This window comes from Paroedura picta, chromosome 11, assembly GCF_049243985.1.
Source record: "Paroedura picta isolate Pp20150507F chromosome 11, Ppicta_v3.0, whole genome shotgun sequence".
Classification (NCBI taxonomy): Eukaryota; Metazoa; Chordata; class Lepidosauria; order Squamata; family Gekkonidae; genus Paroedura; species Paroedura picta.
This window is the reverse complement of record NC_135379.1, coordinates 57,004,568-57,024,516: the sequence shown is the minus strand read 5'-3', so window position 1 is coordinate 57,024,516 and position 19,949 is coordinate 57,004,568. Positions and strand designations below refer to the sequence as shown.

Genomic DNA, 19,949 nt, shown 5'->3' with positions numbered 1-19,949 from the left:
CGCTAGAGGGCGTCACCCCAAGGGTCAGACATGACTCGGTGCTTGCACAGGGGATACCTTTACCTTTACCTTTTTAGGGGCTAATCTTGGTGGAAGAGGAGGATCGAGGACTATGGTGGACCGACCGTTGCTGGCAGGACGACATATGCCCCTCCCCTCTTATACCATGGGTTTATGATAATATACACTGGATCTCATAATTTAGAAGTGACAAAAAAGAGGCAGAGGCTGAAGGGGGTCCTGGTAGCAGACAGACATTAGGATGCTTTGGGCTGATCCTGCGTTGAGCAGGGGGTCGGACTAGATGGCCTGTATGGCCCCTTCCAACTCTATGATTCTATGAAAATTTGATTAGCACACTTGTCCTAAAGGGACTCCATTCCATAGCAAGGTTGCATTTACTGTCCTCGGCTTGCCCGCTAATAGGAAGAGGGACACTGGTGGCTACAATGGGAGCCATCCACAAAGGCCAGGTTTATGATAAACCTTCATTAGTGGATGTGCCTCTAGCACTTACCTCCGTCAGAAATAGAACGCTAATTAGCTTACGGGTGGAACGGAGAACACAGCAAATAGGTGTCCTCATTTGTGACCAAAAGAGTATTTCATCAGTTCAGTTAAGAGGGTCCCCATAAACCTTTGGGCACCCCTCATCACATTTTTCATATGGCCCCCTTGGGGATGGCTGATGTAAACGGCTGGACTGAATGCAACACCTTGCATGTAAAATCCAGGTGTCATCGAGAACCATCCTTGCCTGGCTTTGCCGCTAATGTGCTAGCTTTCTAAGTGCAGGGTTTTCTGCTCACAGAGAAGCCTCCTCCACGTGTGATTCCAATCCAGGAACTATTCTGCCGCAAGACCCACAGCTCGAGTGACTCCGGGTAAATTAACAGAGGCCGCCAGAATGTCTCTAAAACACTTGCAAAATTTAATTACAGTGAGTCGAAGACTGAAACTGTGCTCTTCAGTTACATAGTTAAATGGCCCAACTAGGATACAAAGATTACAAAAAGCTAAAAACATCAGCTCCACTGGAACAGTCGTAGATCCAGAATCTCATTCCATGAGATACACCAAAGATATACAACCGGGATGTCTATTCAGGTGTCCTGCTGGAATGTTATCATCAGGAAGGAATCCGCTTTACCAGTTACTACAAGCGTTTACAAAATGGAAGGAGGATCGGTGCCGGCAGGTCTTTTGTATATGAGCTATGAGCATCACTGCACTGGCAATGCCAGTAGGCGATGAGCAGAGCAAACCTCTGAATGGGTGAGGATACTAACTAAGCCCTCCCCCAGGGTGGGAAAGGGACAAAGGACCAGGGATGCTGGGAGGAGTAGGAGCAGCCCCCCCCCCGCCCAATATAGCAGAGGGATGGGAGATTGCCAAGCCAAATGATTGGCTTGTGGGACAGCCAATGAGTATTGGCAGCTCACCGCAAGGGCTTGTACTTGCGGGTGCAAACTCTCCACTAAGCCCGGCCTTCCTTCTGCATCCATTTCCTTCCAAATCCCCCACATGAGATTTGAACTGATGGCTTTTGGAAGTTGAGGCCTGCGCCCTTCTGCTCTGCTCTGCTCTGCTCTGCCTTCCTCGGCACTCCTCCCTACCTAGGTACGTGGTCTTGAAGCCATGGCTAGCGGGGGATTGTTAACGCACTAGAGGTTGCATCCGGCAGCTGTGTGCCTGGCTGGCTATATGGCGAGAGACCAGCTCCAATGCAAGGGAGAGGTATCGGTTCAGCTCAGTCCGCTTTCTTCTGCTTTGCTGCTAACTGGGTTGCTGTCAGCCAAAAAGGTGAGCCTGGCTTCCTTACCAGCATTCCACTTAATGAGATTCCCCTCCACCACCACCACGTGGCTCCTACTTGCAAATTGGGTGCTTTTCTCCAGTGCAATGGAGTGGAACGACGAGAACGGATTTCTGTGGACATGCAGGTGCTGTCCTATGGTCTGCATCTCCCCTGCTCAGCCAAAGACCGATGCTCCTGAGCTAAGCAGCACGGCACAAACACTGTGGCTGCCGATCCTGTCTTACATTTTAGGAGACAATATTTGTTTGTGTTTTGAGTATTACTGGGATTGACGTATGTCCATTCCAACTTTTGTATGGATTCTCAGTAGGACTCTAAACATACTCAGTAACCGCACTAAGATCTCACATCCCGGGGAAACTGCTCTTTCAAATGCCCCATTTAACAAATTACAAAACAGGAATGCCTCCTTTATCCTTCAGTCGAGAGCTGGAAGGGGAGACAAAACTGGAAGTAGCTCCTCTCCCTGTTTTTTTCCCTTCAGATGTTCTGTCTTCTCCTGTTCCCCTCTTTTGCCTGTCATAGGGCATACCTGCTGTCCTGGCAGGCAGTAGTGCAGAATGGGCAAAAATGCCCAGAGGGGGAGAGAGAAAGGCTAGGAGATGCTGGGCAGCTGATATAAAGATGGAGAGGAGGAATCTTCAGGTGGCAGCCTGGCAACACCCCAACCAGCAATCTGGACAGGTCGAGAAGCAACAGCTGGTAGAACTTGATAATGGCAAAGACGGAAGGCCGTAATAATGGAAGACAAATCCAGGATGCTGTGCCCAGATCATCACAGCGGTGGCCGATCTTCTCATACCCAGTTTTGAGGAGCAAATCGATCAGGAGGGGGACACCCTGAATTTATCACCAGGGACTTGTTCCTGATGTTTTCTACACAAGTTATTTCCTCAGAACGTATTCCTCGGCCCGAGATTTGCGCCCCCGGGACAGTCAATCACTTCCCAATGCAAAGGACTTCCAGTTGAGCAAATCACAAAGAAGGGCAGAAATGGCCTTGAGGGGGCTTTGAAAGCAGCGCCAGACTGAAAGCCTGAAAAGAACGTGCAAAAGAGATACAAAAACATCCAAACCGAAGAACTTCAGGGTTCACACATTACAGCAAGACAATCCTTTAGCCAACCGGGACACACATTTCTGGTCGCAGCCTCTAGTTTATATTCTTTAAGTATACATGGGGAGGGGGGGACTTAAGCATACACCCAAGCCATGTGCCAAGGGGCCGCACATCAACAGCACAACCTACATCTTACTGCATTTTAATTTCTTTAATGTTCACTATAGGTCAGGGGTTTCTTATCCCCCTCCTGGGTGACTAAGGTTTGGCGGCTCTGAATGGCAGCATCACTTTTGAGCCGGACACGTTTCTTTTTCCATGCATGTCTGCAACAACCTGCCCATCCTTCCCAGTTCTTCGATACATACTTATTCCTGGCAACCTTGACCCAAAAAAGAAATGCGGGCTGGAGCGGATAAGGCAGAGCTCTGTTCCTCCCAAGGTTCCTGCAAGTAAAACACGGAGGCCTTGATCAACCTGTGATTTCCCCCAGAATTCCTCAGGGTTTGCACCATCCAAACACAGTTCGATGCCTGACCAGTTTCAGTCGGTTTGACCCGTCCATCCCTCGGCTGCTCCCTCTCCACCTTGCCGTCTCTTTCAAAACACCACGTCTGGCTTGTACATCGTTTTGTGCCTTTGACTGTCCCGTGCCATGACGACGCCTTGAAACACGCCTCCGGATCCACAAAGAGAATAAATAAAAAGGAAAGCATAAAAGGTATTTAAATATAGGCTTCCGAAAGGGAGGGGGGGAAGGATTCTCAAAGACTCGGCTCTGGTTCTGAAGGCGTCGGAAGAGAAGTGCGCTTTGCCACGGAGCTGCAGGTCCCGTCCAAAGAATGCCAAGCTAGGGGCAGGACAACGAGGTGCTGGAGCATTCCGGAATCTTGCACTGCTCCCCATCCCGCCCTGTTCGCATGAAGCCAGCTCCTGCTGCAGCAGAGAAAGGTTATGTGGAAGATTTCACGGCCTGCTCGTACGGCGGGGGCGGCGTGTTGCAGTATGACGGGGGAGGCGGGTAAATGGGGTTCATTTGTGGAGACTTTGGCTGGACGTGATAGGCCATGGCCATGGGGTTCATCACCACTCCTTCTGGTTCGCCATAGTAGGGCATGCCTGCTGGGGACAGAGACAAAGACAATAGACGGAATTTGAATGTAGAGTTCTCTTTCACCTTTCCCATCGCAGTAAACGGTGGGTGCTGGGGAAGAACGGATGGGAAGGCATAATGACTACAGTGTGGAGTCAAGGGATTGTTTCGCCTACAGCTCTGCTGAACTCTTAGCTGCCCTGAGGACTCTTTCTTTTAGCTCTACGCACCAGATTCTCACTTTCTCAGCAGCAAAGTCATTGCCAAGCTGAGCGCTGCAACTCCAGAGTGCTAACCTGACGGATTGACAACATTACAGCACCACTGTGTTGGCCTCTAGGCTGGAACAGAGGAGTTGGGGTTAGGAGTATTAGGGAGTTATACCACCATCTTTGACATTGTCTTATTTCGGTTGATACTGTTAATGTTTTAATGTTTTAATGGTGTTTTATGGGTTATAGTGTGTTTCTTTGATCTGTATTGTAAGTCACCATGAGAGAACTTTCGTCGAGAGTGGCTGGGTAAAAATCTAAAAATGAATGAATGAATGAATGAATGAATGGATGGATGGATGGATGGATGGATGGATGGATGGATGGATGAATGGATGGATGAATGAATGAATGAAGTTCCCCGTTGCGAATTTTCTGAATTTTGGGCCCTAGCAGTGAAGAAGAAGAAGAAGAAGAAGAAGAAGAAGAAGAAGAAGAAGAAGAAGAAGAAGAAGAAGAGTTGGTTCTTATATGCCGCTTTTTCCTACCCGAAGGAGGCTCAAAGCGGCTTACAGTCGCCTTCCCGTTCCTCTCCTAAGTACAGTTAGACCGTCTCCCTTAGACAGTCGCCAAGGGAGGAGGCGTTGAGAGGACAGATGTAGCGCCTCACCTGCAGCACTGGGGTTAGGAGGCCGAGTGTATGACACGTTGTAAGTCGCTTCGTCCACCAGTGGTGGAGGATACATCCGCCTTCGGATAAAGAAACCAGCCCCACAACAAAACAGAACTCCCATCATCAGAAGGAACCTGAGCAAAGAGACAAAGGGAGAACAAGGCAGTTCAAGTCCATTGTTGCACCAATGTCTACCACCAAGATTGCGCAAATGTCTCGCCGAACCAGTGTGAAGAGGAGAAGCGGAACTAGTTTTTTTGTACCCTGCTTTTTACTACTCAAAGTACCCTTCCCTGTGAGGTAAGAGAGCCCTGAGAGAACTGTGACTGGCCCAAGACTGGCCCCAGCTGGCTGCATATAGAGGAGGAGTGGGGAGTCCAACCCAGTTCTCCAGATCAGAAGCCGCTGCTCTTTAATCACTACACTGTGTTGGTTCTCAAGAGCAGTGGTCCCCAACCTTTTTATCACCGGGGACCGGTCAACGCTTGACAATTTTACTGAGGCCTGGGGGGGGGGCAGTCTTTTGCTGAGGGACATCAGCGCCACCACCTGAGCCCCTGCTCCACTTGCTTTCCCGCTGGTACCCCTGATTTCCCGCCGCCTGCTGGGAATTGCTGCCAGCAGCAGCTGTGCAGTGCCACACCGAGGGGGAGCCCCAGCCAAGTCAGTCACTGGAGAGCACCAAAGGTGAGCCGGCGACAGAGTGGCAAGGCAGCCCCCGAGGCAGCAGCCAGGGAGGAGGACGAGGAGGAGCCGCGGCCCGGTACCAACTGATCTAAGGACCGCTACTGGTCCCCGGACTGGGGGTTGGGGACCACTGCTCAAGAGGAACAATGCCTAAGTAGTTGAGATGTTCACCCAAAGTTCCAAGATCTAAAAGATTGTGTGTTGCAGGATCTGAGACCCCTTAGTGAAGTTTTTTGTTAGGGAGATTAACCTCTCTGCCAGAAATAAAAATAAAACATTCTTTATGATGTACATCATGTCTGATACCTTCTTTCCTTTTGCATTTCCCCCCTATCTTCCGTAATCCCAGTCCTATTGAGTTGTTTACCGGATACCCTACGGCGTCCAATGATATGGCATGATCCACCTTGCATCTCAGCAAGACAGGCTGGCGATAAAGTAAACGAAGAAAACTATCTTGTGTGTGTGTGTATCCCAAAACCATTGTCTGCCTCGCATTTTAGAACTGCGCTGCATCTTCCCATTCTGACGCATGCCAGGCCTGTGAATCGCTCCCCCGGAGGCTTGCCCGAGGCAAGTAAGCATCGTCTCCAAGCAACCAGGCAGGGATATTAAAAACTCACCAGCTGGCTCTCTCCCTCTATTATTTTTTAGGCCTTCAACGAATAGTCAGTGAGTAAGGGGGGTTGGAAATGGGCAGGAGGGCCTGAACACAATTTTGTGAACAAATAACTTCCGGAAACCTGTTTGTACAGCCGAGAGACAAAACGAGTGCAGCTTTCAAGAAAAGCAGAATACCAACTTACCAAAAGTACCATAGCCTCTGAATGGACAGGGTCCTTACACAGCACCTTGAACCACAGCAGTCTTCATAGGAGCGGCATCTGCACACACACAAACACAGAGAATCAAGGAGCTATGTGAAGGCTACTATACAATTTATAAGAGACTAGGGACCAAGCCTGTTGTACTTGTAAATACGACGGGCGCTAGGTGTGCTTTTGGGGGCCCCCAGGCCCAGAAGCGCACCCACAGCGTCCTCGAAGACTGGACTCTAAGGCATTGTACGATTTTGAAGTCCCACCTCCAAAACTCGATAAATATTTACAATCCACAGGGAGCCAACCTCCAGGTGGGGCCTAGAGAGTCCCTGGAATTATAGCTCATCTTCATAGTATAAAGATCAGCCCCTCGGGCAGAAAGGGCTACTTTGGACAGGGTTGTGGTAGAGAAGAAACATTTAAGGCCTCCCACACAGGTTGTCGTTGAATTGAAAGACTTGAGGCCTACTGCACAGGGTTGTTGTGCAGATGAAACAGGAGACAAAAGAACCTTCACAACATCATCCAGTTTCATCTGCAGAATAACGCTGTGCAGTGGCCTCAAGTTGCAAAGAAGAAAAACACGGCTTGGCTGTGTCTAACCCCTGGTCAGAGCAGTATTTTAAGTGAGAAGGGGCTTTTCTGTAGCTTTTCTGTAGCCTCCCTGTCAGCTGTTTGGCAGAAGGAGAAATTCTTCCTCCCCCCAAAGGAATGCCCACCCCCATGCCCTGAGGCTCCCCTGCTTTGGTCTTGGAAAGGCCTCCATCCCCCCCGTCAGGGCCTGTCAGAGGCTCCTTCGCAGCATGCCTGAAGGGAGGGAGGGGGAGGGAGGGCACTCTGCAGCCTCCTGCCAGCTCTGTCAGGGTTCTGAGGCAATTTGCAGTTGGACATGACAGTTAGGACAGCCTTGGGGCGAAAAGGGCTGGCGCAGCCTGTCCGAGCCTCTGTTCTCATCCCCCTTGGCAGCCCTACTGACCTCCTCTCCCTGTGGTGGTCAGGAGCAGACTGGCAGCAATGTCTCCAGATTGCCCATGGCTGGGCTGGGTAGGTAGGTCGGGAGGATGGAACTTTGGTCTGTCCTGGTGAGGGCCCTGATTGGTCCTCACCCGACTGGCTGGAATTCTTGTCAGTCCAGAGCCAAGGGGCCAATCGTTGGCCCCTGTTTCCTATCCTGGACTCAGCCCACCACCCTTAGCCTCACTGTTTTATTTATACCGCTCCCCGAGCGGTTTACAGACGCATAGAATTTGCAAATCAGGGGGGGGGGCAGCATTTTATTTTTGGATGCAGAGAAAGTGTTTGGTAATCTAGCATGGGCTACGAAACGGACTTTAGATTATGGGCTGTGCTCTAGATGGAAAGTATATACTGAAACCAAGAGGCAAAGATTTTAACAACTGGAAAACTAACAGAAGTAATTTTTCCAAAAAAGGAATATGCCAGAGCCATCCCGTCACCTCTAGTATTTATCCTAGCGAAAGAGACTTTGGCTGCAAAGATTAGACAAAGCCCAAAGATCAAAGGAATAAAAGAGGATGATATAGAATTTTAAATGAAAAGTTTCCGCAGATGGTGTGGTTTTATATCTGCAGATAATTGTGACCGGACAAATATGTAGTCTTTTCAAAAACAGCTATCAGAAATCCTGGAAACCGAACAGACTTAACCTGATGAAAAAAAAAATCTCATGGCTGGGTCAAAATGAACGTATTGCCAAAATGACTATTTCAAAAGCATACAGAAAAAGGGAGGCTGAGAGAAAAGCAGAGACAGACAAATACATTTCTTTGGAATGGCAAGAAACCAAGAATAGGTTTTAAAATATTCCAAGATGAGGCAAAGAGAGGAGATGCAACAGTTCCAAATATAAAGTTAAATTGTCAAGTAGCAGGTTTGGTCTAGATTGCAGACTGGATTAAAAATCCAAGATAAAGAATAGTAAAATGTGAATCAGCAGACCTAGATAAAGGTTTACACAGCTGTTTGGGGATTAAAAAATCAACCAGAATGATTATAGCACAAGAAAAGAGTCAGCTTTTGAGAATATGGTTTACACATTGGAACATACTGAGTCTTCCAAATCCTCTGCTCATATCCTCAATAGAAGTTTATCATGATAAAGAGTATAAGACATATAAGTGTGTTTGTTTATTTTTAACGTACAGCAAGAGGCTGCCTGGCAGAGACATGCATTAAAAGGAAAGGAAAACCTCTGCAATTCTGTCAAAGGCTTCACCTGTCAACACATTAGCTGGAGAACAGGCCCAGAAGATCCAGCCGCTGTGATGCCAGAAGAGCCGCTTTGAAGAATGTCACTGGTGAGATGATACATCTGGGGAGGGGTGAAAACAGCGCTGTGTTGCCATGGCACCATAAGGCCCAGATGGGGCACTCCCTCGAGATTGGGAAGCGCTGCTAATTTGGGCCTTTGCAAAAGCCCTCCCCGTCATGGATGCTACTTCAGAGAGACCCTTGGCCTTTGGTTTGACTGAGTCTTATTTCATTCCTGTTCAGGGGCTTTCCCCAGGGATGCACTCGAAGATGACAGACAACACACCCTGGGCCTGGAAGCACATGATTCCGGGTAAAATGTATCTTTCCAGCACAGGAGAGAGGAAAATGGAAGCCCATAAGGGTCAGCTGCTCCAGCACTAGCCGATGACTCACTTGTGTGAAGAAGCCATCGCAGATGGATGTTTCATACACAAATTAAAAAAACAGGATGAGCTTCGGAATGATTCAAGGCCCAAAACAATACAAGGCAGACCCATCTCTTTCATTGAGGGTCTGCTGTGCTGATACGTGAGATGGGGTGGGGGGGGCTACTCAACACGCCATGCCAATGCACCATATTGATTCTTTGCATTGGTCCCCATTATGTTAACAGGGCAGACTGGTATCCGTCTTTATGACATGCAGAATGGGGCTTCCCAATTCATACAGTCACATACAGCAACAAAGAAAATAGCAATCTAGCAATCGTCATGCTTGTCTCTTGGCCACCGTTGAAGAAAACGAGAGGAGGGCTGAGTTTTTGTACCCCACTTACAACTGCCTATCCTTCCTCTCTCTGCAACAGCAACACTGTGAGGTAGGTGAGAGAGCTGTTAGAGAACTGTGACTGGCCCAAGGTCATCTAGCTGGCTGCATGTGGAGGAGTGGGGAATCTCCAGCTCTCTAGATTACAGGCCGCTGCTCTTATACCAAGATATATCCCTCACTGGCAGTCTTCAAGCAAAGGCTGGATACACACTTTTCTTGGATGCTTTAGGATGCTTTGGGCTGATCCTGCGTTGAGCAGGGGGTTGGACTAGATGGCCTGTATGGCCCCTTCCAACTCTATGATTCTATGATTCTAAGATATAATGTATGAGGATACTAGCAAGATATGCATTCTTTCACAGAGATACTACACTGCAAGGAGGTAGCATCAATCAGGATAATGCTGGGAAACCATGACCAAAAAGTGCAAAAATCATGTTCAGAGGCCAGCATAGTAGGTTTAATTTTTTACTGAGCTATGAGGTGTTTAAAAATTATCAAAGTTCTCCCACTGCTCAAGAAACATTCTTCATAGTTCGTCTGATCTTTATAGTTAATTCTGCAGTACCACCACATTTTACAGCTGAAAAGGATGGTGAAGCAAGGTCACTCAGTGGTGGAGAGGATCTTTTAGTATGGCCAGGGCTCCTCCTCTTCCTGTCATGTGACTTTCATGGGCCTGTGTAATCCTGTTCCTTCTTGCTCTTGCTTAAAATGCGGTAGTTTCATCTGGGAAGGTCAGAGACCACTTCCTTAGAGGAAGAGTGGGTGGGATGTAGTGCAGAAGAGGGAGGGAAAAGCCACCAAGAGAACTGTGCCCCACAAGGCAGCCTTAAGCAAGTGTATTTATAGCTCAATCGCTTTCTCCAGCTTCTGATTACAAGCCATTAGGAGCACAGATTTTCAGACTTCAGCAGAAACCTGGCTTGGACCAAAGCAAACCTGCATCGGAGCTGAAAGTATCTGAGACGTATGTTCAGATACTCTTGGCTTTCTGAAGAACACTTCCATTCCCTTTGCAATAATGCTACAACAGCTTTCAATGAGGAGACAGAGCTTGCAGTGTGTCTAATGAGCCGGAGAACATCAGATCTCAACATGTCATGGGTAAAAAGCACAAAACACAGAAAAGAGGACAACTTATTCATCTGAAATTTACAGGGAAGAAGAAGAAGAACCCCACACCACTCTCCTGAGAAGGATCAGTCCCCCCCACCATGAGGGAATTGCCCCTGATCTTCTAGTTTGGCTCTCTGAAGAGCTAATAAGAGACAGGGCCTTTTCACGGCCCCTCACCTTGTGAATGCTTGCCCTAGGACAGGGGTAGTCAACCTGTGGTCCTCCAGATGTTCATGGACTACAATTCCCATGAGCCCCTGCCAGCATTTGCTGGCAGGGGCACATGGGAATTGTAGTCCATGAACATCTGGAGGACCACAGGTTGACTACCCCTGCCCTAGGAGACCCACCCGACACTTTTACGGACAGCATTTGCATGGCAGCTAAATTTGTTGCTCCTTCCTGGGAGTTGCTGCGTTTCATTTTGTCCCTGAAGGATTTTATTTTTCTTCCTAGAAGAGTTTGGTCATTCAATGTGATGGCTGTTTTTTCTTGCGGTCACGATGCCCTTTGCGTTTCCTAAAAATAAATTATCCTGCTGTCGCATTCGTTATGCTTCCCATTTTTAATTGTGAGCGGTTTCAGACCATTTCATAATTGGAATGCAAGGGTCCCTGTACAAGTTCACCGTGATACTAAAATCTGAACAGCCAAGGAACTGATAATTCTACAATACGTGTCATTTCACTCAAATGGCAGAGCAACTTTTCGGGTACGCGCATCTCCTGCTGCGCATAGCAGCTTCTTTAAGCAGGCTTCTGGTTTTCTTAAAAAAGAAAGCTGAGCCAACTACAGGGGCCTGAGAATCACACTGAGTTTCCAACTCAGAAAAGTTTTTGGAGAGCTGGAAAAGGTGCAGAGAAGGGTAACAACCATAGCTTTGGGGTTGGAATACCTTCCATATGAGATCAAAGTAAACCACCGAGGGCTTTCTAGTTGGGGGGGGAGGGGCAGCTGAGGACTGACAATGACAATGACTCTAACATTATGCCCAGTGTGGAGAAAGTGGAGAAGTCACATCTCCCACAAGTGTTAGGCATATTTTTATACATTTCTGATAATCTTTTGGGTGATGAGTAACGATAGCACATTTTACAAAAATTCTCTTTAGGATGAGAGCTTAATGTGTATTTAAGATCCTCCATTTCTGCACAGGAGGCTTTGTGCTGGACTGCAGGCTGGAGTTTGAGCCAGGGCATATTGCTCCCACATGGGAGAGCATTTGGCCTGGTGCGCGTCGTCCATCTTGGATTTGTGCTCCCGCATGGGAGCTGAAGCAGTGAAGCTCCCAATACGGAAATGGTCTTAATCCAGGTATTTTCCCATTGTCCCATTAATATATTCTTTCCAACATTTTTGGCCCGTTTTACCATACATTCTTTTATTGATTTTTCTCCAGTCTCAAATTTTGACAATCTATACATCTTAGCAATAACATGCTCTCTTGTACATAATTGCATTTCAAAACCAGTCTTAGCTTTATCAAGAGCTTTTTTATCTGCTTCAAACCTATTTAATAGTTGTGCCTAAAAGGACCACCTGCAGGAAATCCCTCAGCCATTAAATTTAGTCTTCATTTTATAATGCAATATCTTTCCGTATGTCAAACACTGATCTTCAGACATCATTTCTCTCCTGTAAAAAGCTTCTCGTGTAGAAATCCATAAAGTCGTGGTAATCTGCATTTATATATTCTTAAAATTACATGTGCAATGCAATGATTTAAAATACTAAATTAACCTTAACCTTGACATACCCTAAGGAGGCCAGAATCTGTTTCACACAATGGGTAGATGACCTATGGAACTCACCGCTACAAGATATGGTTAAATGGAATTAAAAGGGTGTCGGACAAATGCCTGGAGGACAGACTGCTGAACAAGATCTCCAGGTTTGTGCCCATGAATGTCAAATGCAGGAGAGACGTAAGCAGTGGGTGCTGTCCATGGGCCCTGCTTGTCGGCCTTTCATTGGCCACTGCTGGAAACAGAGTGCTGGATTAGATGGACCACAGATTGGATCTAGCATAGCTACTCTCATGAGTGCTGGACTTACACAAGGGAGGGGCCCCAGCTCTGTGGCTGAGCATCTGCTTGGTATGCAGAAGGTCCCAGGTTCAATCTCCGGCAGCTCCAGTTATGAGAATAAGATGGCAGGTGATGTGAAAGACCTCTGACTGAGACCCTGGAGAGCCACTGTCAGCCTGAGAGGACAATACTGATTTCTATAGGCCAAGGGATTGGCTCAGAATCAGGCAGCAGCATCCTGTGGTTTCAAATCCCGGTTTGCCCCAAACCAAGGGTAGTCAAACTGCGGCCCTCCAGATATCCATGGACTACAATTCCCATGAGCCTCTGCCACACCCACTCTTGGACAGGCCACACCCACTCTCCACCCACTTAGCCTGATGTTATAGATGTTGTGAACTACTCCAAGCCCATTCTATGATTCTGTGATTAAACATGATCTACACTTTGCCTCTGGCCATTCAGGGGGAAGAAGGGCATGCAATTTTGATCCTCCCCCAATATCTCTGCAGGGATGGGGGACAGGCTAGCGCCTCTCCTTCTGGTCCCATTTAGCCTCTGTGTGCATCTTCCAGGGGGCAGGGAGGGAGAGGATCCATGCAGAAAAACGTACTCCCCCACAAAAGAAAAGGTTAGCAAGGGCTGTGTGCGAGCCAGAGAAGTTGCATCTATTTAGGTTCGGTTAAGGTTCGTTCCCGAGCAGGAAAATACTGTTCTGCTTGCCGGCACCATAACAAAACCCCACCGGATCGTTCGGTAGGAAATTCATTTGGCAGACCGGATTAGGCTCCCCTCTGTGCCCATTACACTTCTGAAGTGTGAGGGAGAAAATGACGGCAGAGTCCCTCCCCCATTTGCCATCAACTACAGAGACACCTATAAACCACAGGCTCAACATGATGAGTCAGCAGTCTCCATTTCGGGAGGTGTGAGCGCAACAAAAGGACAATACACCTCATCGATGTCCTGGAACAGATGTATGTTTTGCATTGGAATAATCAATCCTGCGCCACTTAATGGAGAAACCAGACTGGTTGCCTAGCAAAAGTTCCTCTTGAGGAGCATCTCCAAAGATGATGGATCGCTGGGTCAGGGGTGGGGAATCCCTATTTTGTCTTGTTTGAAGGGCTTGTTTATCTCTGTGTTATTTAACCTGCCCAGTAAACTGCAGGGCTGTTTTCTTTCCAGACACTCTTCTGTTACTGAAGGCAAAGAGCCTTATGTTCAGGGGGAAGATATTCTTTTTCCACAAATAGTGTGTCGGCAAGCACAGCAATGGAACCCCTGCTGTGATGATACGGAATGCAGAATGAGCAAAGGTCAACAGAACACCATCGCGACGCCTTCCCTGCAGTGAAGCAGAAATTACAGAATACTCTTTGTGGAACAAAACTGGGTCTTGATGCAAGAAATACCCTACTGAAATCTGTCCCTGGCCAACAGCCTGTGAATCTCTTCCACCAATTAAGAGAGAAGTGATCTACAAACTGCTGGTTTTTCCTAGCAGGTCTGTAGCTCAATAGTGCTCTGTGTGCTGAAGGTCCCAGGTTCAATCCCCGGTTTTAAAAAAGGGATATGAACGATCCTAAAACCCTGGAGAGCTATTGTCATTCAAAGCAGATAATACTGACTTGACCGACCAAGGGTTTGACTCAGAATAAGACAGCTTCATGTGTGCTATAGACAGCCAACCTTCTTTAAGATGTGCATAGAAGCAATGGGTTTGGAAGGAAAGAGACATTTCAGAAGCGGTTTGCCACTTCCTGCCTCAGCATCACGACCCTGGACATCCAGGTCAGGGCATGGGTTCCCCTTAGACTCCATAAAACAAAAGTCAGCCAATTCAACAAGAATGGATAAGAATCTAGATTGGTCACACAACAGGCACATACACGGAAATCCATTGTGGAAAAGGTCACTTACAAATAATAGATGGGATAAACTCCTTCGAAGTACCAGCATTGCTTCTTGGCCTCTGTATACTGAAAAGAAAAAGGGAGAAAACATTATACTGTGTATGGTATAAAGGAAAACCCACAAATTTCATACAATAAACAATAACAAGGGAAACTGAGCTTTTTAAAGTTTTCATATATTATTAAAATTGTGATTATATAATTAATTGTATTTATTAGATACTAGTATCAAATGCTATTTCAAAAATGGGCTTTAAAAAGGGGTCCAAGGAGTAAGGGAAAGGCCAAAGACTAAGGGAAAGCCCCCCCCCCCTGTGGCCCTACCCAGCAGCTTCCCGTTGGGCTGTGAAGCTGCCTCAGCCTTCCTGGGCCAAGGGGCAATGGAAAGCCTCCCCCGCCAGCCACACCATCACAGGAACTGCCCCTTGGCCCGTGAAGCCCGAGGCAGCGAGAGGGCCTCACAGCCCAACAGGGAAGGGAAAACACCACCCCCAGGGCACTTACATGTGTCCTGGGAAACATCCAGGGGGAAACTGCTGGCAATGCCAGCAGAGAGACCCTGGCTGGCTGGGTGGGCGGAGGGTGGGTGTAGCCTGTCCAAGGCAGGGTCCAATCGGAATGCACTTTGCGCATCCTGATTGGGCCCTACCTTGGACAGGCCACACCCACTCTCCACCCACTTAACCTGCTGTTATAGATGCTGTGAACTACTCCAAGCCCATTCGTAGGGAGGGGCGGTCTAGAAAATCAATCAATCAATCATTTAATAATCTCTTGAGAAAATTCAAAGGGAAATAAGTTCTGTCATTCATAAGTGATTAGGGTGGAACAACCAAATGTCAAGGAAAGCAAACAAAGAACCACAAGTTATCATTATATTATTCCTTTAAAATTTTGACGGGTTTATACCCCAAATTTCTCATGAGATCTAATGCAGCTATCAGGTCACAAAGGTGTATAAGAACCATCCTCTCCCCCAATGTGCTACAACTTTATCTCAAATCCCTCAAACATCAGCCTAAATACAGCCTCTAGAAATAAAATCAATTATGATCAGAAGCAACTTTTGGAGGCTTTGTATTTCTTCGTATGTATGCTGCCCCCTTGGAGATTCACTTAAGGCATTTTCTAACTCAAATCATGAGAGTATCAATATAAAAACAAGAAGCCACTAAAACAAGTCATCATTTTGTACTACAAAATGCTGCCACATGACACCAGGTATGGTAGATGGAAGTCTGCCACCACGCTGGCTCTCCAGACATCACATCCCCCCTTGTCATGTCTCATTTGCCCTCCTCCAGATGTTCTCTGCTTCCCTTGGTCTCATATATCTACTACTTGGTCTTGCAGTGTTCTCAGATGCCTGGAACTAAAGAGTTAAATTTTCCTGAAATTGGGGCTATGTTTTTTCAGGAAACACCGAAATAGCTGCAACTTTTCCTATCAAACTTTAGCCTTATGTTGCTGTCTTGACAACATCAAATGCATCTTCCAGAACTTTGGCATATTCCTGGGCATATTTATAGCCATATACAGGAATTTCAAAGGAGAAACAAATTCAGTCTTCTGAAAGTAAAAGTGTAAGCAGATCCAATACGAAAGAGAATGGCAGACTGCTGTATCCCAAGCTGATTTAACATATGTGACTCATTCAAAAAAAAAAAGGGGGAGGGGGAATAAAAAGGGTTTTTCAGTATTCCGAATTTTTCCAAATCTCCCCCAGGCTTTCACATCACTATAGACAGCTGGAGTTTATTCCCTTTTCTACAGAGGAGGCTTCCATTCATGATGATACTCATCATGTTCATTTTCTTCCCTCTGCCACTCAGTGAAACATAACTACCATAAGCCTCATGTTGCGTTCTGAATGGCTGCAGTTCTAATTGGGAGTGCATGGATTTGAACCAATTTTAAGATAGCAAGAACTATTTTTTATTAGGGGTGCAGGTAGGCAGAACCATTAGATCCAGGTAACCCTATTTTCTGGCAGGAGCGAATATAATTCAGATTTTCTCCAAAATGCTCCCTATTGCCCACAAGTTTTCTGATCTTAATCTGTGCCCTAGAGTAGCTACAGTGATAGGGAATCTTTACTGACATATCTTGATCATCTTGTAAACTGCTGAGAAGAATTTTCATTCTTCTACTTCCCTGGTGTTCTTTTCAGGTACAGAGACGTGAGATGAACTGATGAATTGTAAAAGGATTTTATGCCCAGAGTCAACTTGCTTTTGTGGGTTTTCTAAGCTGTGTGACCAAAGTGGTCTGATTGTTTTGGTCCCTAACGTCTTGCCAGTAACTGTGGCTGGCATCTTCGAGATGGCAAAATGGCAATCCCTCCATCTCAAAATGTGGATTGTGAACAGTGGCTGGGAATTTATTTCTCACTGGGGGAGGCGGGATTACACATCATATTCCTTATCCTTATCCATATTGTCTTATCCGGGAGTCACCCAGGGGGTGAACTGGACTAGGAAGTGCTTTTCCTGTGTCTGGTGAAGTTTCTTGTGAACTCCAGGGACGAAAGGTACCAGACTACAGCCACACCACTCACCTCCCCCCCTCGATAGCTAGTGGAACATCTAGTTCAGCATCCGGCCTCACCCAGTGGTCAACCAGTTCCACTGAAGGTCCAACAACACTGCATAGAAGCCAAGCCCTTCCCTAGATGTTGCCTCCTGACACCAAGATTCAAAGGTTAAGCCCCTCTGGACGTAGATATATCCACCCCATGATTAATTTACCTCTAAGAAAATGGCACACCTCTGGCAGCCTGCAGTTTGACATTTATTCTCGGTAGGAGTTCCAAAAACTTAACTGGCCCCAGTTCCCAGAATCACTCCAGTGAGCTTGAAAGAGATCGATTTTCTGTGATGACCTCCAAGGCGGTCCACCAGGCAATTACGTTTCCCCTTGTTTTCAAGTGTGGGGCATCTCTCCAATGCCCCCAGGTCCAGAAACATCACAGTCAAGGCAAAGATTGGAGGGATTCCATATTTGTTTTGGAGGCCAGAGAGGAAGAAGGGGAATGGGAAATTTTGCTTCAGCCAAAGATATACGTGTAAATAGAAGTCAGTGTTGTATACAGAGTCAGAGGTGTCTTGAAGAAAAGTTCTTCGTACAGTAGTCAGCTTGGCTATGCTTTATTTCATTAACTTCAGCTTTGATATTCTTCAGTGGCAGCCTCCATTTGTAGTCTGGTGACAAGCTGCTAGATCACTTTGTTTCGTTACACCAGTTTGGTGTAGTGGTTAGTTGTGCGGACTTCTAATCTGGCATGCCAGGTTCGATTCTGCACTCCCCCACATGCAACCAGCTGGGTGACCTTGGGCTCGCCACGGCACTGATAAAACTGTTCTGACTGAGCAGTGATATCAGGGCTCTCTCAGCCTCACCCACCCCACAGGGTGTCTGTTGTGGGGAGAGGAATGGGAAGGCGACTGTAAGCCACTTTGAGCCTCCTTCGGGTACGGAAAAGCGGCATATAAGAACCAACTCTTCTTCTTCTTCTTCTTCTTCTTCTTCTTCTTCTTCTTCTTCTTCTTCTTCTTCTTCTAATACTAGACACTTTTATACACAGATAGGATTTTTTCATTGATTGCGTGTGTGTATCCTTTGTTGTATATTATACAGTCAGATCATTGCTCCATTTAGGGACTGGGAACGACCGCTTTGAGTTCAGAAGGTCCCAGGTTCAATCCCTGGTATCTCCAACTAAAAGACCCAGGCAGTAGGGTAATGGGAAAGTCCTCTACCCAGGACCTTGGAGACCAGATACCAGGTGACATGCATGTATTTTAACTAAACTAAATACATAAATGGAAAAAAATTAATGAGGTGGAGCTTTGTTTTTACACTACAGTGCAGGGGATATCTGTCTCGTTGTCTCAAAAGTCGCTCACAGTGTCATAACTGTTTGCTTGCTTGGAACATATTGCTCTATTGTGGGTGACAACAGAGTCCCAAGGCAGCCAGCCAGTCTATCTTAATCTCTCCTTGGATCTTCAAAATACTAACGTTAATTATTCTGATTCACGAGGAATCCACGTGGGTTAACAGTGGACAAGATCCCATTAGAATACATTACATCGTATTTGGGGCAATTAACCTATTCCGTAAGTGGTGCATTAACAGCTCTGAAACGCAATTTTATGTTAGAAAGCATGAATCATCTCTCCTATTACATGGGCAATAATCTGAATGCATCTGTGTCCCCGAGCAACGCCACTGCAATTACGCATAATGCCACCCCCCACTCCTCCAGGAAAAAGCTGGAAAGTGACTGGCTTCTAAGCAGGTAATCCTCACGTTAATCAGCAGATGTTCAAAAAGTGAAGGGAGACACAGAGAGACACAGTGTGCTTTTTCCTGGCTGCTGTTTTCGTTTAAGCCGAACATACCTATTGTAGCCAAGCACAGCCCACAATTAGCTTCGAAGCCGACAGAGCGCTTTCCAAGGACCACTGCGATACCTCTGTTAGTTGTCATGACATAAGGCGGCACGCCATGCAACAACACAACTCTCGGCACACACCTCATGTTGCTCCTGACGGGAGTGATTAAGAAATCCCACCTATGTCCAGCTCCCTCCCAATTACGCTAATTTCTTCTGGCTCCACAGAAGGGCACCTTAAGGCAATTGATTCAGGACCAGATTCAGCACAGGTTCAGGACCAGGGACAGCAACCCCAAACACCAAAGAAACCTGGGAAGCCCTGGGATGGTTGGCTGTCTCCAAAGACCCTCGAAGAGCATGAGGCTTCTCATGGGAGCCTTCTGCTGATGCACGCTACCCAAGCCTTTGTGCCGGGACCCCCACGTGCCCATGCAAAAGCAGTAACCTTTGGGGAGAGTTAGTGAAGGTGCTTAGCAGCTCAGTCTTATTCAAAACTCATAAGAATCTAAGAGAAGCTGTGTTGGGTCAGGCCAGTGGCCCATGCAGTCCTGCTCAGTATAAGGCACCTTCATGCATTCATGCATACAATGTCCAATATCATAACACTCTTGTATAGACCTTTCTCAACCAGGGTTTGGCAGCCTTGGGGTTTCTTGATGGCCCTGGAAGGGTTTCCTGGTTGATTTATATATATATATTTTATAAATTGTTAAACATTTATTGGATGATATGACCATATATTGTCATGTCGAACCGTCCTCCCGAAATGGTCAATGATGGGCCTGGAAGGGGCCCCAGGTGGATGTCTACACACCTTTGCTTCCCAACCATCTTCTGCATGATTGCACCACTTCTGGGTTTTCTCAAAGGTTTCAGGGGTTTCTGAATGGTAAAATAGTTGAGAAAGGCTGAGGTAGGTAAACGGCTTGATATCAAGTGTGATTCCCAACACTGAGTCAAGAAAGAAAGAAAGAAAGAAAGAAAGAAAGAAAGAAAGAAAGAAAGAAAGAAAGAAAGAAAGAAAGAAAGAAAGAAAGAAAGAAAGAAAGAAAGAAAGAAAGCAAGCATTTCCTGTAGTGGT

General features: G+C 46.7%; 1 protein-coding gene across 2 annotated transcripts in view; it reads right to left on the bottom strand.

Annotated features, from left to right (window-relative positions):
- Positions 1 to 910: 910 nt before the first annotated feature.
- Positions 911 to 19,949, bottom strand: part of VOPP1 (VOPP1 WW domain binding protein) — a 41,011-nt gene continuing 21,972 nt past the window's right edge. Inside the window, exons 2-5 of one of the 2 annotated variants that reach the window (XM_077303265.1) lie at positions 14,477 to 14,535; positions 6,351 to 6,428; positions 4,855 to 4,991; positions 911 to 4,001 (exon numbers count right to left, since the gene is read on the bottom strand). In XM_077303265.1, the coding sequence (XP_077159380.1) occupies positions 3,832 to 4,001; positions 4,855 to 4,991; positions 6,351 to 6,428; positions 14,477 to 14,535 (444 nt within the window). In that variant the 3' untranslated portion in view covers positions 911 to 3,831. The remainder of the gene's footprint in view (positions 4,002 to 4,854; positions 4,992 to 6,350; positions 6,429 to 14,476; positions 14,536 to 19,949) is intronic. The other variant, XM_077303267.1, reaches the window with a different exon arrangement.